This window comes from Beta vulgaris, chromosome 9 (assembly GCF_026745355.1).
Source record: "Beta vulgaris subsp. vulgaris cultivar EL10 chromosome 9, EL10.2, whole genome shotgun sequence".
Taxonomy (NCBI): Eukaryota; Viridiplantae; Streptophyta; class Magnoliopsida; order Caryophyllales; family Amaranthaceae; genus Beta; species Beta vulgaris.
The window spans coordinates 55,148,606-55,172,224 of NC_079210.1; the positions used below are offsets into that span (position 1 = coordinate 55,148,606).

The 23,619-nt window shown below is 35.0% G+C and overlaps 2 protein-coding genes across 2 annotated transcripts; both read left to right on the forward strand.

The window, feature by feature from the left end:
• The first annotated feature begins 1,025 nt into the window (after positions 1–1,025).
• Positions 1,026–10,493, forward strand: LOC104904942 (RNA pseudouridine synthase 4, mitochondrial). Its single transcript, XM_010693368.4, is given in 11 exon segments — positions 1,026–1,362; positions 1,365–1,486; positions 2,760–2,828; positions 2,946–3,083; positions 3,167–3,214; positions 3,315–3,395; positions 5,107–5,220; positions 5,378–5,482; positions 9,091–9,196; positions 9,435–9,481; positions 9,574–10,493. Coding segments are annotated over 11 exon segments (1,434 nt in total). The 5' UTR covers positions 1,026–1,121; the 3' UTR covers positions 9,937–10,493.
• Positions 10,494–15,590: 5,097 nt separating this feature from the next.
• Positions 15,591–23,358, forward strand: LOC104904943 (probable cinnamyl alcohol dehydrogenase 1). Its single transcript, XM_010693369.4, has 5 exons — positions 15,591–15,895; positions 16,417–16,530; positions 20,768–20,995; positions 21,819–22,258; positions 22,836–23,358. The coding sequence occupies exons 1-5, from the start codon at positions 15,807–15,809 to the stop codon at positions 23,036–23,038; spliced, it is 1,074 nt and encodes a 357-aa protein (XP_010691671.1). The 5' UTR covers positions 15,591–15,806; the 3' UTR covers positions 23,039–23,358.
• The last annotated feature ends 261 nt before the right edge of the window (positions 23,359–23,619 follow it).

Here is a 23,619-nt window from a genome sequence, read left to right on the forward strand (position 1 = left end):
AGAAGAATAATGACCGGTGGAGAATAAAAATAAAAAAGTTCGAAGAAAATTAGATGTCTACAATTTCATACATGGATCTTTTTTTTAATACTTTAAACTATCGATTAATTAACATAAAGTAGTACAAACGTTAAAAGATGTACTATTAGATAAAGTCTGAAATTCAAGGTGGTATTCCATTAATCTACCACATTCTCATCATTTTGTTTGATCTATTACGACGAAGTTACTATCTTTTGAAAATATATATAATTCAATTATATCCGAATGGAAAATTCCATTTCGTACCATCATACATTAGGTTTTTTTTCATTTGGTACCAAAATTATTTTTTGGATTCTACATGGTACTTATATATTTTGGACTGATTATCTGCCGTAACATTATATTAAATAAAACATTAATTTGTGATTAAACATGGTTAATAGTTTGTCATATTTATGTGCCTTGGGCATTGAAAATTGTTCAGCTAAAGTTTGGGAGCCATTTGGTTATTATGGGTCAAAATTGAAGTCGAAATTGGAGAAAAAACGACTAGAACTTCTTTTTACGTGTTAGGAAATGCATGCTTATGCTTTTTACCAAATTGGACCTTAAATTTGGTCATTAAGGTTAAAAATGACTTCCCAAACCTTAATTATGCAAAATTAGACAAACCACTAATCCTATTTAACCCCCAAACTAATATTTTGTTTGACATAATATTATGATAGAGAATAAGTCAACATATATATATAAAATCTAGAAAGAATTTGGTTACCAAACCGGAAATCCCGAAGAACAGTGGTATCAAGTGGAATTTCCCTATTCGAATTGAAAAAATAAGACAAACAAAGAGGGCACACGAAAGATGAATTGTAACCAAGTGGTCTTGACATATTGATGATTCACTTTGTCCCTTTACCAATTGGTCGGAGGTTCGATCCACAATATTTGAGAATGAAAACAAATTCTTGACCAACCCTCGGTGAAGTACTTGGGACGAGAGTATTAGCCACTACTATTAGCGGTTCGTATCTTGGTTGTAAAAAAAAAAACGAAAGATGATTTGAACCCTCCAAATATTCTTTATTGAAATTTTGACCTTTGCTTTCTACTATCCCACCTGAGAAACTCGTATAATGGGCAAACCATTCCTTTTCCGGCAACTTCTGCGTTCTCCGGCAGCCGACACCGTCGCTGCACAAATTGAAACTTTCTTCAAACAACAATGTTATCGCTTCACCTCCGCCGCCGTTAAAGTGGAAGCCCATGAATCACCGGAGAAGAACGTCGGTGGAAGTGAGAGAAACAAAGGCAAGTGGGTCACTTTAACGCCGTTTATTCCTACAGTTAACGCCCCTTCATTAGGTAGAAGAATAAGTCCCGGAATATTGAAGAAGGAAATGAGATTATCGAAACGACGACGTGTGCTTTGAAATGGGTTCTTCGTTGTTGTCCCCACCTTCCTCAGTCACTTGTTCAGAAACTCTTTCGTCTTAGACAGGTTTATTTTTCTCTCTTTAGTAATTATGTGTTAGTCAAATTTACAGGAAAATTTTTGCTGACAAAAGAATGGAAATTTGTTATGATTACTTGTATATATGTTTGTCAATTTGGGGTACATATTATTGTGCAAAGTAAGTTTTTATGTCATTTGTATCACTGTTTTTTTTGGAACTAGGAGATAAATTACATTAAGCCGAAAATAGAGTTATTACAATCCGAGATGTAAGCTTTCGTGCAAAAATTAGGAGGGGAAGGTAATGTCCTAGTTACATTTGTGCATTCATCTAAGCTTGTTGCTTCTTTAGCTAGATTATCAGCACGTTAGTTCTTCGTTCCAGTGATGTGGATGAACCGTAGGGCGTTAAACTCCTTGCGTAATTCCCTGCATTCAATGATAAGATTGGTATACATGTTAGGGTGTTTAGGCTCCCTTTGGAGGAGCTGTGTTGCCTGCAAGTTATCTGAGGAAAGGACACACTATAGATATTTGTATCTTTTGCTAACTGAAGTCCCTCTTTATATACTTAGTAACTCGGTCATCAAGGGAGAAGCTGCATAAGTTTGCTTACAAAAGCCTTTAGTCCATTGCCCTCGTTTGTCTCTAATGATCCCGCCAAGGCCCACTGGTGAGGAGATATCTCTAAAAGAGGTATTCGTGTGAATCATGGACGAGAGAATCCCATTTGAATTAAGTTGGGGAGATTGTTGGGGGGGGGGGGGGGTTATGTGTTTGCATTTGAGGTTGGAGAACATTCTTTGCAAGAGCGCAAGTGTGACTCTTGGCCTGGTAGATGATGTTAGAAGGGTTGCTAGGGGGTTTCTCTTTCAAAAACTATAAATTTCTAGCTTTCTACAACTCGAAGCATAACCAGGGGAAGAGAGAGTTCCACGCTATACCCTGCACCAATTATATTATACCAGAAATTATATCATGTAGTGTTATTTTTTAATGTCTGGTAAAAAGATAGTCAATTTTCCGAGAGATGATTTATGACTTCATTTCCCAAGATGAAGCTAATATGAGTAGCTTACGGAAGATTGTCTGAATTATACAGCTATTGTAATGCTGTTAATTTTAAGAAAAGTTTGTGTTATCCTTAACTATGAGTAATTAGGAGAAAGGGATAATTATTTCGGAATGGAGGGAGTGTTTGGAATTCGTTTTAGTAAATGTTAGTACAAGGAGAGGTTGGTTTACGGTGGGAGGGGTGTGTGTGTGTCAGAAAAACTCATACTTCAAAAAAAAACTCACTTTTTGAGGCTGTGATCAGGTTAGAAGAGAATGCATGGAAGAAGATGTGGACTGCAGTGCTGATGCCAAAGAACGCCGACTGAGAAGGGTAATTAAATGATATAGCTAATAGCTGATATAGTGTGTATGTCTCTTAATTGCAAGTGATAGTTGTGAAGTGTTCGTTGCCATGTATATCTAACTAGTAGTTTCAATATTTGGGAAGGTGGGAGCTAAGGACTTGATGAAGAAAGGAGAGCGTATCTTTCTTCCTATAACTGTTCAGGGATCACCTGTGAAGAAGCGGGAGTATAAATGCAGTGACGAAGAATTGGACTTCATCCGTGGCCTTGAGTTGTATAAGGTGCAATATCGTGAAATTTGAATTTTGATTGTTGTCTTCTTAGTTTTACTTAGATGATGACTCTCGGTATGGTGTGTAATCAGGATTCTGCCATTATTGCCATTAATAAACCTCCGAAACTGCCAGTACAGGTAATGGGTAGGTATAGCATGTTTAATTTTTATTCTCTGGTTTGTTATGTAAGGAACTAAGCATCCATGCTCCACTCTTACTGGGGTCAATATTTATCAGGGTGGCATTGGGATCAAAAAAAGTTTAGATGAGCTGGCTGCAACATGCCTTAAATATGACTTCAAGGATCCTCCAAGGCTGGTAAGTCATTCATGAACTTCTTGCTGTGTTATTATTGCTATAAATCTTTTATTTTTTAAGGTGCAGGCCTATAGAGCATGTTCTAGTATTATGGCTTTTGGTGACTTAACATCAAATGCTAATGTGTACAAATTTTCTGATGATATGTAAAATTTGGGATAGAGTTCTGTGCTTTACTATTATAGCTTATGCTACTTGGGTTCCTTCATTGCACCTGCATGTAGTAAATTAGAATGTGGGGAGAAACTGTGTGAGAGAAGAGTAAATATAGTTGGCTGGGGTAACAAAAATTGAGAGGTGGAATTAACTTTTGTCTAATTTCTATAACAAATATTATTGCTTGCTTCTTCCCATTTTTAGCAATGCGGAAAAAGTCACTAAGTTGTTTACAGTTCTAAAAAAAATGGAATTTATAAAAATCTCTAATTGTGAGTTAGTAAGTTTGTTACATCCTTTCCTATTATAACAGAAACAACCTCTTTGCCATCTTCCAGCGCAGGGGTGAACTAAGCTCTTTATGTTAAAGCTCCTTTGTTACCCTGCGGTTTTTGTTGTTAGGATTAATGGGGGTGATGGTATCGTAACTCGTAAGTTGTCATGTGCATTGCTTCTTGCTGATGCTCTTGGTTGGCTAGAAGCCTAGAACACTTGGTGGATTCAGTGGTTGTTGTGTGAACAATAATTTCAGTATGGAACTCATGAACTGTTGTGTCAACCTTGTGAGTTGTGACTAGTGGCAAGTGCTGAAATGTATGAACCTTTCTGGAGAATGTCAAGAATACATTCTGTATATCTCTCAATTTTTTTTCTCGATTTGGTTCTTCGACCTGACTTCTTAAATCCTTTATCCCGCTAAAGTTTTACCCATAGAGCTATTGTTAGCTAACTGAATTGGTATTCTTTAGGCGGAACTGCAAATTTCTGTACATTCAGACTTCTCCGGTGAACCCAGGTGGGGGGCGGGGGGTAAGAAGTAGCCTTTTGAAAAGGAATGATGAGAAAACTATATATTTATTTATGAAAGAACTTGGTCTCTTTTGCAAGATGTCGAAATATATACTACTATTTCATTTGCACTGTTGTAAGAACTCACTAGAATTTGTAAGAAACAGCAAGTTATTTGCAGAATTGGATTAGTTTAAGGCAGAATAGAAGAGATATGGTTGTATTGATAGAAAAAGCTGATGATTTAGGATCAAATACAACCTACTTACATCTGGGAGGTGGAAACTGGAAACTTCCCTAGGGTGAAATTCTCCCGCTAACTTTCTGAATGACCTCAAATACAAACCTCCCCTTACCACTGATCATCTCAATGTCCCTTCCTCACCTCTGCTAACTAACCCATTTCATCATTTTCCAAACTACCCCTTTCTACTTCTTTTGTAAATCATTTCCTTTTGCACTTTCATCGTTGCCCCATTTTACTTTGCTTTGCATGTGTCATCAAGGGTGATGGATTATGCTTATGTTCTTGCAAGTTAATCTGAAATAATGTACATATAGAGCAAAATCGAACCACTGAATGACTTTTCTCATGATGACATGGTGCATGAAAATTTCTGAAGCTTATTGAATATGCAAGGTTGAGTAGAAGCAAACTCTGAGCAATTATCAGTATTTAAAGTGTGAGAACAAGGTTGAACCATCTTCAGTGTCTCGCTTTCATGTTTACGTAAGCCTGTTGTTGAACAGTTCATGTTTCTTTAAGGTCCACAGACTCGATAGCGATAGTAGTGGAGTCTTGGTGATGGGAAGAACACAAACAAGCGCAACAATTCTTCACTCAATTTTTCGCGAGAAAACTATTGGTATATCAGAAGATGTAAGTTGCTGTATGTTTCAGTTTTAGTAATGTCTGCTTGACAGTCATCAGATAATATCTAATTCAAGAGCTGTTTCTGTTTCCGGAGGATTTTTTTTGTCTTCATTGCTTTAGGATTAACCATGATAATGAAGCTAAAGTTATTTGTTATTTTCAGCGAGAGATTGACTGGGGAAAGAAAATCCTACAGAAGAGATACTTGGCCCTTGTCTTTGGGGTTCCTAAACAGTCCAAAGGATTGATCTCAGTACCACTGGCAAAGGTGGTTGCTCTTCCCCTTAACCTCTTACATCAACTATTGATCTTATGCCTACTCAGTTTCCTTATTTAACTTTTATACTCTTAACACGTAACCAGAAGTACATGGTACTAGTTAGTAGTTAGTCTTGGATCAGGTTTACACAGCCTGTGTTGCTCTGTTACTTTTTCCCACTCTTTGAAGCTGTCTTAAGTATAATACATTTGCAGTGATGCTTTGGATTAATTTTCAAGCTGGTCACTAAACATCCGATCTCCATTAAATGTTCTCCCTTCAATCCTAATTAATCTATACACTTTGCTTTTCATTATAATCAAGGAAAAATGACAATGTATGAGAGATGGAGAGGAAAAGTATGAGACCGAAGAGTAAGTTACTAGAAAGTAGATCACATGGGGTTCGATTGGCAAAAGGTGTGGGGCCCACATTCTAGAAAGGTATAATAACAGTGTGTAATATAAAAAAGCAAGCGATTCCCAAAAAGGAAAGTATGTAGAATAAAAAGAAACGGAGGGAGTATCAACTAAATACTTAGAATAAAAATTAGTTACCCTTATGCAATTTACATAATTCCACCATTCTGTTCTAAATGAAATGTAGGGCCTTGGCATGGGGATTTAGGCAAAGATAGATAGAGAGGAAGAAAAGAGGAACCCATGTAATGAAGAGAGAGATAGAGAGAAGTAAGTACCAAATATAGTAATGTTTCATTTCGTTTGGAATGACCTAAAATGGTAAGTGTTTCATTTATATTAGAACGGAAGTATTATATTATACCCCTTTGAAGTATTTCATATTTTTATTTTACATAGCTTCATATATTTGCTCTAACTAAAAGAATAGCAAACAACTTTTTGATTGAAGTTATGAACACACCCGAATAAATTAATAAGAATTTAGCGTGACAACAGTTCATAAGAAGCGTGTTCCGAAAGCTAAATTTGAGCCCATATGGCATTTTTTTTTTTAAAGTGAGAAGTTGATATAATCTGGCTTAGTTTATAGCATTGGATCAAAGATCTACTTCCCTTGGCAAATGCCAAAGACTGATATTTGAATTTAATAAAAAGGCCTCCCAAGGATTGGACTTTAGGCTCTTTAAATAGTCTTTCCATGTTGCTTAGGGTCCGTATCACCCTCAGTTTCTAGATGACAAAGCTGTGTTATAAGTCCCCTATGGGCTTTGGGCATGGAGAAGAAAGTTAGCAGGAATTAGAAGGAAGCCTAGGATTGGGTAATTGCTTATCAATCCGTATGTTTTATGGGCCCTGGGATATTTTTTTTAATCCCGGACCTTCCTCGGGATGCCTTGGGTTGAATATTGGGTGTTTGGGGCCCTTTGCATTGCCTTAAAATGTCATACACACCTTCATATGCGTCTTTCCGTTTCTCCACCCCGAACTAGCTCCAGAGCCTATATATGTCCGTTCTAAGGCATAGAAATGAGTTCAAACAACTTTTTATTTCCAAGGGTGCATTCTGTTGGGCCAGTTGTCAAGACTCTTGAATGTTCGAAAGCGTATATTATAGCCTTTAAATTTGGTGTTTTTTTTGAACTTTTCAGGGCCTAGTGATGTTTATTATTCGGGGCCTTCTCGACTCACAAGGTCCTTAGGATGACTTCCAAATGATTTAGACCATCTGCATTGCCTTAAAATGTCTTTCGATGCTTCATTTGCATCTTTCCAGTTCAACCTTGAAATAGCTCTGAAGGTATTGAATGTTTTATTGTTTAAGGCATAAAATGATTTCAAATGGTCTCTCATGATCCTAGGATGTGTTTTGTTGGATTAGTTGCTCGGGCATGGAGGATGTTCGAAAGCGTGTATCATAACCTTTAAATTTTGGCTATTGGGATGCTGTTTTGGATTATTTCAATCCCAAGAATGCTTTTATTCAAAATATTTCCAAGGGTCTCGGGATGTCTTGGGAGGATTGCAGGGGTGATTGAACCTTTGCGTTTCCTTAAAATACCTCCATGGCTTCTTTTGAATCTTTCTTGTTCGATCCCAAAATAGCTACGAGGCACCAATATATCTGATCAATTGCATAAAAATCACTTCAATTGGTCTGCCATGGCCCAAGGATGCATCCTGTTTTGTCAGTTGTTTGGGCCTTGGAATGTCTGAAAAACTTGAATGTAGTGTCCAAATCTAGTTTTTCCCGTTATTTCTAGGCTTTTTTAGGTCCAATTTTTTTTTTTTTTATCCGAGACCTTCCTTAGAGCCTCAGAATTTCTTTGGGTAACTCCCGGGTGATTCGGACCTTCATCATTGCCTTAATATGCTTACGAGGCTTCATTTGCATCTCTCTAGTTCAACCCTGAAATACTCGAAGGACAACATATGTTTGTTTTAAGGCATGAAAATGCTTTTAAACGACTTCCCATGATCTTAGCCTCTTAGGAGGCGTCTCATGGTATCATAGCCTTCAAATTCAACTATTATGAGAATCTAGCTATCCGGACTTTCTTGAGTTTCTCGGGATGCCTTGCAATTACTCCTTGGTGATTGGGACCCTCTATATTACCTTCAATTGCCTTACAGTGCTTCAATTGCATCTTTCCGATGCAACTCCGAAACAGCTCAAAAGGCCCACAACCCCACATACGTCTGTTGTAAGGCTTCAAAATGATTTAAATGGCTAGGACGACGCCTTAAAGCCAATCCTTTTCTGGTAATTACCCCTGCCAACATCACATAATCCACTTCATTTACGCCAAAACCGGCATGTTCCTCACCAAGACATTTCACATATGTACCAAACTCCAACACCATTCAATGCTAATATTAAAAGTAATATGTTAGAGCATTAGACAATTCAAATGATACCTGCCATTTGCACTCAAAGCAACATGACAATCTCAGAAGAGGGTGCTGTGAATTAACATAGCTTGGACACCATTAACAGTAGAAAATAAGGGAGAAGATGAGTATTTGATTGACAAATTGAAAATACAGCAAAATGTAAAGATATTCAAGCTTTCGAGAGGCTTGATTCTCTCCCGATTGAACTACTAAGAGCTCACCCAATTTTCTAATCAATATTCAACATAATTTTCTCTCCTTAATTGTCCATATATAGAGTAATTTCCTTAGCACAACTACCTAGCTTATTCCCCAAGCTAACTAATGAACATAATATCTTAATTACCCTTTCCCTAATATGGATTCATAGCAGAGGGAAATCAAACTTTTGTCACCATTGAATCTCACAAGGACAGTGAACTAGTGGGCCTTGTGTAGTGGCCTTTATTACCTCATATCCCAGTACGGTTCTAGCTAGATTTGTTCTAATGCTCGATCCTTGTACTAGACTACCTCCAGATGAAGAAATTGCAACAAGAATACGAGGGGAAGTCTCTCTAAATCCTCTATTTGAAGATTTGTTCTAATGCTCGATCCTTGTACTAGACTACCTTGTCAAAGCAATTTTTTCTGGAGCTTTAACTGAATGATCATTCTCACTCTATCATTGCAAAAACATAAAGTAGAACCCCCTTAAATATTGCTTCCATCTTTCCGAAATGACTGGACAAGTCTTAGTGCACCTTCACATCTTCAGACTCTGTCCTTGGTTCATTAATTTACTTGTGCTTTTGTTGTCTATAGGTGGTGCTAAATGATGGAAAGTCAGAGAGAATTACGATTTCAGATAGTGCTTCCTCATCTCAGCATGCTGTGACAGAGTATAGAGTCATTGCGACTTCTGTTTACGGTATTCTTTAATTTTTGGCTCAATATCTGCTACAAAAATGTTAAATGCTGTATGGTCAGCTAGCTTAAATAAAGGTTGCATTCTGAATGGTAGTTTAGCTTCACTGGAGTCTTAGGAGGAAGCAAATCTTCTGCTCAACTTGCTCTAGATTTTAAACTTGATTTTATAGGATGATAATTGAAGATCAGGTGGTGTTTTTTTAAATAAGATATGGTTGACTGAAGTAGAATTATTCCAGGGTATACATGGTTAGAGCTATGCCCAGTCACTGGCAGGAAACACCAGGTAAATTCTGACTATTTTCTCATAAATCCTAACATGATGGATTTTATTTTAACATTAACACCTGTCGATTTGCCATTTCTATGTAAGTGCAGCTTCGAGTGCATTGTGCTGAGGTGCTACGTACACCGATTGTAGGAGATTATAAATACGGTTGGCAAGCTCATCGGCGATGGGAACCTTTACAACCAAGTCCTAATGAGCAGTCTGGTGAAACAAAGCTGCATCCCCTTGGCATTGGTCCAGAGTGTGGAAGCATCTCTGAGAAGCAACCCCACCTGCACCTGCACTGTAAACAGATGGTTTTGCCGAATATCTCTACCATTCTTGAGCAAATCTCTCTTGATTCGGAGTACGACTTCTCTAAGTTGGAGAGCCTAAACTTGGTAGCCCCCTTGCCGTCTCACATGCAGAGGAGTTGGAACCTTTTGAATTCTCTAGCTCAGCGAAGTTCTTGATTATCCTTCTTCAGTGTATGATACTCCCTCTATCTCAATATACTTGCTCACTTTTCATTTATAGGTGTCAAATTACTTGATCTGTTTTCCATTTGGGATGTCTCATATTACTTGCTCCACCCTTAAGTTTTCCCCTTTTGGTTTCTCCCTAAATTTGGGTCTCTCACTCACCCACCGGTGCTTTTCTATCTATTTTTTCACTCATTGAAAATTGGGCCAACCTGCTATGAAGCAAGTATTTGGAGACAGAGGGAGTATTATAGTCTTTATTAATGGTAAGCAAAAGGCATGTTTTCGGTCTATACCTTTTTATTCAGTTTAGGTCATGATTTGTAATGTAGCTTTGGGGTCTGTTTGACAAAATTAGTTGTTGCGGTAGATGTTAGTTGTAGCAATTGTCAGCGGTTGTACTAGCTATTCGCTGTTAAGGTTTGATTGTAAAAACTGCTTTTTAAATTTAGTTATTAGTTTAGAAAAATGACAAAAGGAACAATAAGATGATCTTTTAAGATATGAAATCAACTTATGGGTAACTTCAAAGGGTTTAATATTTTATATATGGAATGACAATTAATTAAACATGGGCACACATGGCTTAATTAGGACAGTTTCTTGATAATTTAAGGCTTGTAGTGTAAGAAAAGAAGAAATTAATTTTTTGTACGAATTTGGCTTGAAACAAATCTATAGTCGAATTATGTTAATTATAGTAGTCCTATACTCCTATATATATTTGATTCTTTGTTGGCCACTTGGATAGTTGGATGGACATGTAAGCTTGACTAGTGCATGGCGTGTTCTTCACGATGATTTGATTGGAACTTGATTCTGCGTTTGGTTATCACCTAATTAGCTCCACTATCTTTTGCATTCCCCTTCAAAACCAAACCAATATGACCTAATTTTGATTTTAGCTTAGAATGACTAAATTTATCAATTGAAATTACTCCTAATCACTAAAAAGTGATTTGGACCTATAGAAAGACTTTTACTTAATCCTTGTTTTTTTGACTTATTTTCAGTTTCAATTCAGTTTATTTTTTCTCAATTCAGTTCAGTTTCTCTTAATTTAAAAGAACACGACTTTAGTTCATTATTGGTGGGCGAAGCACTTGAGGGCGAGAGTATCGGGAAAGGTAAAAGGATTCTCAGCTCAAATCACCATCACTTGTGTAATGGATATGAATATGAGTATATGACTTAATTAAACATTATCTCCAAACATGACCTCAATTGACTTTTACTCAATCTACTACTCCCTCCGTCCCATAATATAGTGCCTATTTCATTTTTGGTGGGTCAAACTTTAAAATCTTTGACCGAATATTCTCATTTGTATATATAAAAAAACATATTCATGTGGGATCTTGTTAGATTCGTCTCAATGTGTAGATTCATAATATCAATTTTTTATATTTTTTATAAATACGAAATTGAAGATATTAAAGGTCAAAGTTACATCTTGAAGACCGTGTGAAAAAGAAACAAGCACTATATTATGGGACAGAGGGAGTATAAACTTGTCTTGAAATATTCATAGTATGACCTTTGAATTTAAATTACCCTAATAGGATGTTTAATTTGTCATTTGTGTCGTATGTATTTTTCTTGAGTGGGTAAAGATCGGAAGAATTTGAGAATTAGGTAAGGCTCAACATGGTGGTACTTAAAGAATTTAAGGAAGACTAATGTATAATTTATGGATTTAACTTTAGCAAAACAAGTAAAATTTTAATGTAAAACATCTATATAATTAACCTAATTGACTATCTTCTGACCTCGGATTAAAAAGAAGAGCACCCATCAACTATTTACAGACTATATTTTGTCCTTACTTTTTCTTAACCAAAATAGACTAATAGATGTTTCCAATTCAACCTTATATAAATACTTCATCTGTTTCGTTTTAAATGCAACAAAAGGGTATTATAAAATATTCTTTTGTTGCATTTAGATTCCGTTTGGTATGGCGTAAAACATTTTTCGGAAAAATTGTTTTCCTCTATTTTTAATTTTACGTTATTTGGTTTGCAAAAGAGTGTGAAACCATTTTTCCTAGGACTGGGAGTAAAATTGCTCTTTCAATGATGGAAAATTATTTTCCTTTCAAAACGAGGGAAAACTATTTTCCTTCATTGTTCTTTTCTCTCCTTTACACTACTTTCCCTATCTCCTTACTTTCTTTTTCATTTTCCTTTCTTTTCATCATTTTTCTTACCTGGAACCAAACAACGAAAAATTGATTTTGGAATTATGGTTTTCATTATAAATTGTTTTTCATGAAAAACATTTTGGGAAATTCTACATGGTAACCTCCTACTTTGGGTTTTTCTACTTGGTGGCAGGCCAAAAAAAAAATTATACCAAGTGACCTCCTATTTTGACTAATTATCCTTAGTGACCTTATTCCACTTAAACTTAACTAAACCATCATTTGAAGTAATTTTACTAACCTATCCCCTAGTTAATACCCTAATTCTAAAAACCCCTTCCCTAACAAAAAAAAAATCCATCCCTGGTGATTGATGTTAACCATAACTCAACTTTCCCTGTCATATTTTTCATTCTTTTTCACAACTCATCAGGTATTATTTCGTGCAATTAGGGACTTCAAGAATTTGTCTGTTTCAGTTTCTATTCTACAAGAATTTCATGCAAGCAGGCATTGCCTCCGTTGTTCGAACTTCAAACGAATTTACTGCCGACACTGAAACGTGAATGATTCTTCAACTCATACTTTCTATGCATATGTTTTGACTAATCGAGTCTAAATTCGGCAACTTAAGCCTTTATTTTATTAATCACTAGGAGCTATAAAATCATTTTGTACGCCTCGTGGGAAAAATAAACCAAAATGACAAACTGTCAACAACAAGAAATATCCATCAAAATCCAACAAAATATGAGATTGAAGCCATGAAAAAACCTTGCCATTTAAGACCCACTGATTTAATTATGTTATCAATTGAACCCATACAAAAGGTTTTCTTTTTTCACTTAATTCTATCAATATTGGAACAGATCAAACCACATTTTTATCCAACTTTTTAGAGAAGCTTAAACATTCACTCTCAGTTGCACTTGTTCATTTTTACCCATTACCAGGCATGTTTACTAAACAAAAATACGTCAATGAAAACACTTGTTCGATCTTCATCGAACCCAACAAGAACCCGACTGTCAGGTTTATCCATGCTATGGCCTGAAAAATATGACAGGGGAAGTTGAGTTATGATGTGGTTCTTTTTTAGGGGAGAGGGATGGGGGTTTTGAGGTTAATTAATTAGGGATAGGTTAGTAAATTTATTTTAAATGATATGTTAGCTAGGTTTTAAGTAGATTAAGGCTACTAAGTATAATAAATCAAAGTAGGAGGTCACTTGGTATAAAATTTTTTTTGGCCTGCCACCAAGTAGAAAAACCCAAAGTAGGAGGTTACCATGTAGAATTTCCCAAACATTTTATACTGAAAATGTTTTACACCTAACCAAACGGAGCCTAAAATACCACGAACCAAAAATAATTTGAATGAGGTCCGTAGCTCACTTGACTTCAACTACGAGTCATATCAAATTATTAAAAAATAAATTTATTACATAATATATTAGGTCTTAGGACTACTATATAAATGCATTTAATAAAAAATAGATAAAAACAAGGAAATAGCTGCTGCGTTGAACATGGAGTGTAAATCTCCTGGTACTGAATTATATCAACTCTCACCTACTACAATTCCCAAATTTTAGAATTTTCAGTTAAAGAGATTTTTGGGCAGCAAAACAATCTTTTTCTCCTACCAACTATTGGGTGTGGTGGGGATAGGGTGCTCTCAATTCTTCACTTCTACTACTACTACTATTCTATGCAAGTTATGTCTAGTCAATTATGGTACTAGTTTAATTGTGGTTGTGATACTTTTGGAGAGTGCGTCAAAAGCATTATGATTTATGCTTCCACAGACCACAATAGCGATTGCGAGCTTAAAAGAAAAAGAACATAGTCAAGGCAAACAACCTAAATAAATTAATCGTGTTCTAACGCGAGAGATCGATCAGTTAGAGATGGATAGTTTTGTCAAAATTAACTCACTATACATGTTACTAGAGATGACAGTGGCTAATGAGTGATGTTATGCGGGTTTATTTTCCATCTAGTGGCATCTAGGTGTTACGGCCTACTTAAGTTGTATTTGCCTACATAATATTAGCTACATCGGTCGTGTTGAATTACATATCTCTATAATTTAAATTATACATTTTGTGGGTAATGTACAATAAAACTACTTTTTTGCTCATTTGGGTTTGTAGAGCTCTAAACAAACATCTAAATAGCGTTAAGTGTACGGTACATCCGAATGCTTAGTATACATCTTAATATACCTCTTAAAGCGTTTTTCTTATAGGTTGAATATGATAGTATGTGATTGTCTATTAAACATGTGACGTGTTAGTTTTTGATAATCACAACCAATGCATTAGTCAAGAGATGGCCACTGGTGCGGGCTGGTCCGTGGGTCCTAGTGGACCAGACTGAGATTTCACGGTCCAGGTTCAGATCGTGAAATTCACGGTTTGGGTGGGCTGGTTCACGGGCTGAAAAATCTTAGCCCACACCGGTCCGTTACAAGTTTTCAAGGTTCGGGAAGCGATTTTGGCGGTTCGTGGATCTAGCGAGCCAGCGGGGCGACATGAGAATTTTTTTCAAAGTATTATTACAAAAAAAACCTTTAATATTAATTAAAATATATACCATTATTAATATTAATGAATATTTCATTATTTTTGAATTTGATTGAATTATAATGTATGCAATTTGATTAAAATATTTACAATTTGATTAAAATATACACCATTTGGTTGAATAATTACTTGGGCTGGGGTGGTCCAGTTCATGGGGTGGGTTAGACCGCTTTTGTGGACCGAGGTGGGGGATTTTAGTAGTGGGCTTTCATGGGCTGGGCTGGGCTGGGATGTATTGACCCGTACTGTTGGCCATCTCTAAGCCACAAGACCGATTCATGCCAAGCTGATATCAATTGACACGGACCTATTTCCATCATTACATAAAACATTAAGATAACTTTATTAAAAAGAAAGTATACCTTTCATAATCATTTAGTTGAAAAATCTAACCCTAACACCAATAATCTATTACCTTTCAATTCCTTTGGACTACCATAGAGAGATGGGGTGATTTAGGATAGATTCTCTTCAACTTATAAAATAAGTTTCAGGTCTAATAAGTTTAATTCAGATATATTTAAATTTGATTAGGTCTAACACAACAATCAAAATAAGTTTCAATAAAGATCAATCAAGTCTAATAAGTCGACTTCAAATTTTTTCAGGTGAAATACTCAAAAATAAATTAATAAGAGCTAACTAAAACTGGACCGGAAAACTATAAAATAAGTCCAAACGAACATAACCTAGTTCTCCATCTCCTAGGCTTTGCTTTGTTGGTGATGACGACTAAATGACATAGCAACCTCTTGCGCACTTTACCTACCACAAAACCCACTTTTTTGTAACAGTAGACGGAAAGACCCTTTAGTATGTGCTCGCTTAATTTGCTCATTTTTGTTGTTGTTCTGTTACTAGTCTCACCAAACTTTAATTGTAACGCAATATACAAAAGCGTATCACAGGCTTATCCCATCAATTCTTGTTTCTTGTTTCTTTGTACTTTGACAAATTTATAAGATAATATCCACACCTTTTTCCTTATATATTCCCATTTACGTGCTTCTTTCTCCCTTCCACCTCATTTCCAACAATTCCCATCAACAACCTTTTAATTCTAAGTTACATTCTTCCTAATAAACTCAGCTTCAAATTTTCTTCTTACTATACTAAAAATAATATATTGATATGGGTAGCCAAGAATCAGAAAGAGTCATCACAGGTTGGGCTGCTAGAGATCCCTCTGGAATTCTTTCTCCTTACTCTTACTCTATCAGGTACTCTATTCTCCTTATTATCACACGTCTCGAAATTCTATTACTTCCTCCGTTTCTTTTTACTCGCTACACTTTCCATTATGGAAAGTTTCACATTACTTGCTACACTTCTTTTTTGGGCAATAAACTCTCTATATCTCTCTCCTCCCACATGAGTCCCTTTTCTTTTTACTCTCTACCTCTCTCTTCTCCAAAAATTACATAGGAGTCCGTGAAATGAGAAGTGTAGCGAGTAAAAAGAAACGGAGGAAGTATGTTATTTGTTAACCCGATCAATAATAAGTCACGTAGGTACATGTGAGTGTACAAGACCTTCATGATGGCTCCATCCTCATAGCCAACATTATGATCTTGTACACCACGTAGTACTCGCTAAGTGTAGTTGGTTGGGGTTTCACCTGAATAGCTAGGTTCGTGTCCGATAGTGTTATTCTCTTTGTTATATTGGAATAATATCGCGATGTTGATTATACTATATGAGATTTAAGGTGATTAAAAGAATTGGTTGATGTGATAAATAGGAATCCAGGAGCAGAAGATGTGTACATAAAGGTGCTATCATGTGGAATATGTCACACAGATCTTCATCAGGCGAAGAATGACCTTGGCATGTCTCACTACCCCATGGTTCCTGGGTTAGTTCACATATCCTTTATTTTACCTCTTCATCTTCATCGATCTCTTTGTCGATGTAATCATTACTTCCTCTGTTTCTTTTTAATTTATATACTTTTTTTTTTATTTGTCTTTTTTAATCTACACATTTTTTTATCAAAAATTATTAGAAGAGACGGTCTAGTTTTAATATAAAAGTAGACCTATTCACTAAATGAATTAAATTAGTCACTGAAAGAAATTAACCTAGTCACTATTGTGGCTAATTATGTTTCAAATATTGGGCTTATCATTGCCTAATTTTAATTTAAAATAAGCGGTCTCTTAAAAGACAAATTCTTTTTTTATTCTTAGTAACTTGTGTCATCTATTTTTTTTTCCATCCATGCATGTCACCCACTTTTAGTTTCTCTTTTTCACTTTTTAGTTTTTCTCTCCACATTTTTTTTCTTTCATATTGTGTACTTCCTTTTTGATTTCCCCCGAAAAATAAAATGAGTAACTATATATAAAAAAAGAAACGGATGGAGTATAATTTAACAGCAAAATGAAATTAGTTGGTGTGTAAAAAGATTGCCTTAGTGTCTTACTAATTGAAATATATATGGGTCACTTGAAAATTGTAACATAAATGAAAAGGGCTCTGCCTAATCTCAAATGAGTATAAATTAGTCTATGCTTATCGGGGGCATTTTGATAGGTATATATATATATATATATCTATATCAACATTTATAAAATAAAATACAACATTTGCAAATTAATATACTTCCTCCGTTTTTTTAGATGTTACACTTTTTATTTTAAGAAATTTTAAATTAGATGTTACACTTTTATTTTGAGTAACATTTTCTCTCTATCTCTCTCCTATCACATGTTCACATGAGACCCTTTTATTTTCTTTCTCTCTCCTCTCCAAAAATTACCTAAGAGTCCGTAATTTAAAAAATATCACATCTAAAAGAAAACGGAGGAAGTAAAATATTCATTAGCCATGAAAGTAAAAATGAAACATGACAAAATAAACATGTATGATAGGTACTTACACACAAGGCACAATACTCAACATTTATAGACTAATCACTAATGTAAACTAATATTCAACTTTCATTGATTTGTAAAAACATGTTTAACTTAATTACTATATAGTGATATATGCAGATTTCATGTATATTGGTTCGTGATTTGATATTTCTCAATAAAAAGCGATGCTTTTGATCAATAGCGAGACTGTTTTTCACTACAATCTATGGCTTATGCCAATTTTCATTGAGTAATTTTTTGGTCTCTCAAGTAGTATTAGCTAAATTTAGGAAGAGAATGTGTAGTTTAGTATGTGAGGTGGAGTCCATACTCCATTATTGGGTGGAAATGGAAGGAGATGTTGACGTATCAAAAAGAAAATTACAAACAACAAAAAGAAATGGAAATGGAAACAGGAAATGTACTTTTTTTTAAAACCCCCACGTGTCCTCCACAGACTAGCCACAATAAAAGAATAGATATTATATTTTATTTTATGATAATAATAGACGGTGCTAATATTGGATTCTTGGTTAGATGTACCAATAATTGTCGTTTCCAGAAGCCTAAGGTGTTGTTTGGTTGGAAGCTATTTCCCTTGGAAATAGAAATTCCTAGGAAATGCATTATGGGTGTTGTGTTTGGTGGGAGGGAAATGGGAGAAGCATAGGAAATACAAATTCCAAGGGAAATAGAATTTCCCATGAAACATGGGAAATCACTCACCAAGCCCCCCTTGGTGAGTAATTTCCTAGGAAATGCAATTTCCTATGGTGTCAACCAAACAATTTTGTCTAATTCCTAGGAAATTAACAAGGGAAATAATTTCCCATGAAATGTAAATTCCCATGGGAAATTACTTCCCATGTGAACCAAACGAGACCTAATACTTTTTAGTTTTTACACCCCCACAAATCCACAATCCCACATTGTCCAAATCTCTAGAGTCAATAGCAAGTTTGACCAGCTTCAATGGTGTAATTTTTATCAGGAAAATGAACTTAGAAGTTAGAATTAACATCTTAATCCGGAGACCAACCTAAATATGACTCATTTAAAATAAAAAGTTACCCTATAGCAACAGTGGTATATTGTTTTTTAATAAAATCAACTTTGATTATACTTTCATATAAAATGCCTTGTCCATACGAATTCATGTATTATTTAGTCTATTGGTAAAGATTGTACTAAGTTTCGGTTGGACAATTCATCTTACCAAAAAATAAATAAATAAAGATGTATTATAATGTACCTCTTAATTATGAGGTTGTTGGATCAAACTCTACTTAAAGTATTTTGAGGTACGAATTCTCGTAACCTTTCACGGCTTCACCCTTACTTGTAAGAGATTTACCCTGTTTAGTTAGGTTGGGTTGACCTATTCCCTATATCAAGTATTGGTGGTAGGAAATTTATTATATTGCCTACCTTAGAAAGTATTGTTTCTAAGTTATTGTGTCAAAGTTTTTCTGTTACCCTTCCCTCAAGTCTTATCTTGTTTCTCTCTTATGAATAGTAGTGTTGATACGGTTTACCTTTACTTATTTGTTGAAGGAAAGTACTTGGGTAAAAACCCTTCGAAATTGGGAAAATTATTGCTACCGCGATATCTACTAATCAATGTGTTTGGACCCTCTAGAGTTCTAAAACAACTCTACAAGGTAGAGCAATATCAACTATTGAATAAAAAATCAATGGCTCATATTTATCCTTTCAAAATTTCCCTATTTTTTCTCATTAAATTCACCCTCCAAATTTTTCTTGAGCCCTTACTTTTGAAATATACGGTTAAGATCAGGGGCGGATCCAGGATTTCCGGTGAGGGGTAGCGTAGTTTTACGATATTATCGAATAAAAAAACTATGACTAATGAATTCAAAATGTTACAAAATCCAAATACCACTTTTGAAGTACTTAAATAGCATAAGAAAATTACGATTGTTTACGGCGCGTTTCATATTTCGAAACCGATTTACAATTTCATCAATTTTTAGATCCAAAAACAAACTTTTCTCAAGATAAGTAACTAAAATTTCATTTAGCAATTCATCCCTAGTAAAAAAGAAGTATCAGATATTTGTCTCTTATTTTCTTTTCATGATTTTCACATACATTTATACAAATGTTACAAGAGTTTACTAATCAACTTAAGTAGTATTCACATTGTAAATTCCCAGTTCAACATGAGAATACGAAAAAGACTTCAACAACTCACTTCACCAATTATAATTCACTAGGTACTAACAATATTTTTATGATATGAAATTAGTAGCATTTTAAAGCCATAATCACCCAAAACTAAAAATAAGTTCAACTAGTTTAGATGGGCAGTTGTGTGAATGAAAAATATCAACAAATTCAATCCGGGAAACTAAAAACTAGCTATTAGGATTGTGTACACAATTGCTTAACTAATAATGCTCATCAAACCCCACAAATCTGTTTAAAATTATTAAGAAGGTTTATCAAATAATTCAAAAGCACACCATAATGATAAGATTAGAAAAGACTAACCAGTAATAAAACCCATGGAAACCTGATCAATTTTATGCTTATCAATTCAAACAAAATAAAATAATGGATTGAACTTTATACCTTCAGACTTCAATAACACACAAAATAAGAAATGAAGAAGAGCAGCAACAGGATAGAGAGAAAGAGAATACGACAGCAACAATGGCATCACACGACATTAATACACCGGCCGAAGACAAAGTGACAGTAGCTACCATAGCTACGAACCAAGAAAGAGAATAGAACCTTCGAGAAATTGGGTTTTCACTTTTCCCTTTCAAATGTCAACCATTTTTATCCTAAGGGACGATTCCAACCTCTTAGAGATTATTGACGCCGGCACTGTCACTAACTCCTCCCGCTTCTCTCTCTACCAACTGTTCTTTGACTACCATTGTTGGTAAGAGAGAGAAGATAGGGAGAGAGGCGGAAAAGAAGAGAGAGAACGGGAGGAGTTAGGGTTTGGCTGACCCATTGCACTGCACGCTTTGCTTTCTCTCTCTCTTTCTTTTTTTTTTTTTTTTTTTAGAAAAAACAGGGGTAGCACGTGCTACCCCTTGTTACTATGTGGCTCCGCCACTGGTTAAGATACAACTCTATCATGTAGAGTTGTATTAAAACTCTAGAGGATCTGAACTCATAATGAATGTACCAATGATTTTAGTATTTGTATTAATCGGTTTGTAAAGAAAGATTTACTGTTTGACAAAATAAATGCAGACATGAGGTGGTGGGTGAAGTGGTGGAAGTAGGATCAAGTGTGAGCAAGTTCAAAGTAGGCGATTGCGTCGGAGTTGGGGTGATCGTTGGATGCTGTAGAGATTGCCGTCCTTGCAAGTCAGAAGAAGAGCAATACTGCAACAAGAAGATATGGTCTTATAATGATGTTTATACTGATGGTAGACCTACTCAAGGTGGCTTTGCCACTAACATGGTTGTTGATCAAAAGTAAGTACTACATCTTATGTCTCTTCTCGTTAGTAATGTCAATATGGCTACATTTACATCACTATACGTTTATGGTAAAGGCCACCAAGTGAAAGGCTGAAGCCTACTAGGCTCCGACTAAACCAGATTCGAGCTGGAATATTTATTACCGTAATTTATTAAGGACTACCAAAAGGGCCGTAAAGGATCTTGTCAAAAAACAAAAAGGATCATGTTTTTCTTAAATAACTCCGACATTTCTATGTTTAAGCCCAACTTATAAAACACCATAATCGTAATAAGAATTATTACATACTTTAGATTCAAGTGTGATTGGTCTCCATTTTGGCATTTCAAAATTATACTTGCTTCCAATATTCAGTAAAAAGTATTTTCATTTAGACTCCGTTTGGTAGGGTGTAAAATATTTTCTTGGAAAATTATTTTCCTTTATTTTTAGTTTTACATTGTTTGGTTGGCGAAAGAGTGTAAAATCATTTTCCCTTGGAGTAAAATTAGTCTTCTAATGATGGAAAATCATTTTCCCTTCAAAATGATGGGAAAACTGTTTTCCTTATCTCTCTTATACACTTCTCTCACTACCTCCTTCCTTTCCTTTTTATTTCATCATTTTTCTTACGTAGAACCAAACAACGGAAAACTAATTCTGGAATTGTGTTTTCCATTATAAATTGTTTTCCACGAATATCATTTTACACTGAAAATGTTTTACGCTCTATCAAACGGAGCCTTAGCAATCTTTATCAAGCATGAAGTTAGATATATGACAAGTTATTTATACCTGTTTGGTCATTTAACTAAAACATGTTATTTTTACTGTCAGATTTATAGTGAAAATACCAGATGGAATGGAACCAGTGCAGGCAGCCCCACTATTATGTGCAGGAGTGACAATATACAGCCCACTAAAACATTTTGGGCTAAACAAGAGTGGGCTAAGAGGAGGAATATTGGGCCTAGGAGGTGTGGGCCACATGGGAGTAAAGATAGCCAAAGCAATGGGCCATCATGTGACAGTCATAAGCTCTTCCGATAAGAAGAGAAAGGAAGCAATAGATGATTTGGGTGCTGATGAGTATGTTGTTAGCTCAAATGCTGAGAAAATGCAAGAGTTGAGTGATTCACTTGACTACATTATTGACACTATACCTGTTTTTCACCCACTTGAGCCTTACCTTCCTCTCTTGACATTGAATGGCAAATTAATTTTGAATGGTGTCATCAATACTCCTCTTCAATTTCTCACTCCTATGGTCATGCTTGGTAAGTTCAACAACCCTTCTACCTTAATGAGTAGTAGATTTTGGTAAAATCACTAGTCCGAAAGTTATACTTCTTCCGTTCTGAACCAAATAATACGCTTGTCTTTGTTATATGAGAGCTTTTTAAGATAAACATTTCATTTATTTCATAATGGGTAAAGTATTTATATATAACACCAAATTAACATTGTTTCTCTGACTAGTTTTCTATAAACTTTTATGTGAGACGTAACGAAAATGAATTAGTTATTAGATTTAAAAGAAACAATAGAATTGGATCAAAACATGTAAAGAAGCTACTATCTTTGTAGCAGTATAATTATAAAGGTAATCTTTTAATTGATTTTGCTTAAAAATTTTACGTTTAATATATAATCATACTCGACAGTTGACAACTTGACATCATAAGATGATGACATTAATGCGACACAACTTGTTTATTTTTATTGATACACATGAAAGTTAAATGGTTGCGACTAAAATTACGGAGGATTATGACATATAGCATGATAGCCAATGTAGTTTTTTTTTTTTTTTTTGTGAAAGGGAAGTTAATGTAGTTTTTGTATGGTGTTTAGGGAGAAAATCAATTACAGGAAGCTTTATAGGAAGCATGAAGGAGACAGAGGAAATGCTACAATTTTGCAATGAAAAAGGCTTGACATCCCAAATTGAGATCGTTAAGATGGATTACGTTAATCAAGCTATGGAAAGGCTTGAGAAGAACGACGTCCGATACCGGTTTGTGGTTGACGTTGCAGGCAGCAAGCTTGATCAGTAGATCGATTTTCTCATATCTTCTTCACTTGCTAAGAAGTTACTCCATAACAAGGAAAGTTAGAGTTGTATTTGAAGAATGGCAAACTTCATACATGTTTTTCTTTCCTTTTGATTTCAATTTGTTTGATTGTATTCTTCTTAATATGTTGAAATGTGCTGTTTATATACAATAATTGAAGGTATTTTTGGGGAGTAATAACTAAAATGCTTGAGGAAAAGGGAAGCGCAAGAAAAGAAAGTCAGGGGAAGCAATGGTGTCCCCCTTAGCAATTTACTTAATTGCTCCTTTATAATATAAATATTACATTTTAAATTTTTAAATACGACTTTTAGAGTTAGATCAAAACCAATTCCACACATAAACTTGCCAAAAACAAAATCAATCAAATCATATAACGCTCAATCACATAAACTTGACAATAAAAAAGATTCAACAGAAATATTCTTACAGCAAATTAATACCACAAACAATAGCAAAAAAGTGTACACGACATTCTCATTACAGAGACAACCCAAATTCAAACTTAAATAAAACTTTTCCGTAACACAAACTCAATTACAAACACAAATTTCAAACCAAAA

Excerpts from the sequence above, each read along its gene's own strand:
- LOC104904943 (XM_010693369.4), top strand. The coding sequence starts at position 15,807 with ATGGGTAGCCAAGAATCAGAAAGAGTCATCACAGGTTGGGCTGCTAGA. Across the intron at positions 20,996-21,818 it reads AACATGGTTGTTGATCAAAA|ATTTATAGTGAAAATACCAG; the intron begins GTAAGTACTACA and ends TTTTACTGTCAG. Across the intron at positions 22,259-22,835 it reads CACTCCTATGGTCATGCTTG|GGAGAAAATCAATTACAGGA; the intron begins GTAAGTTCAACA and ends TATGGTGTTTAG.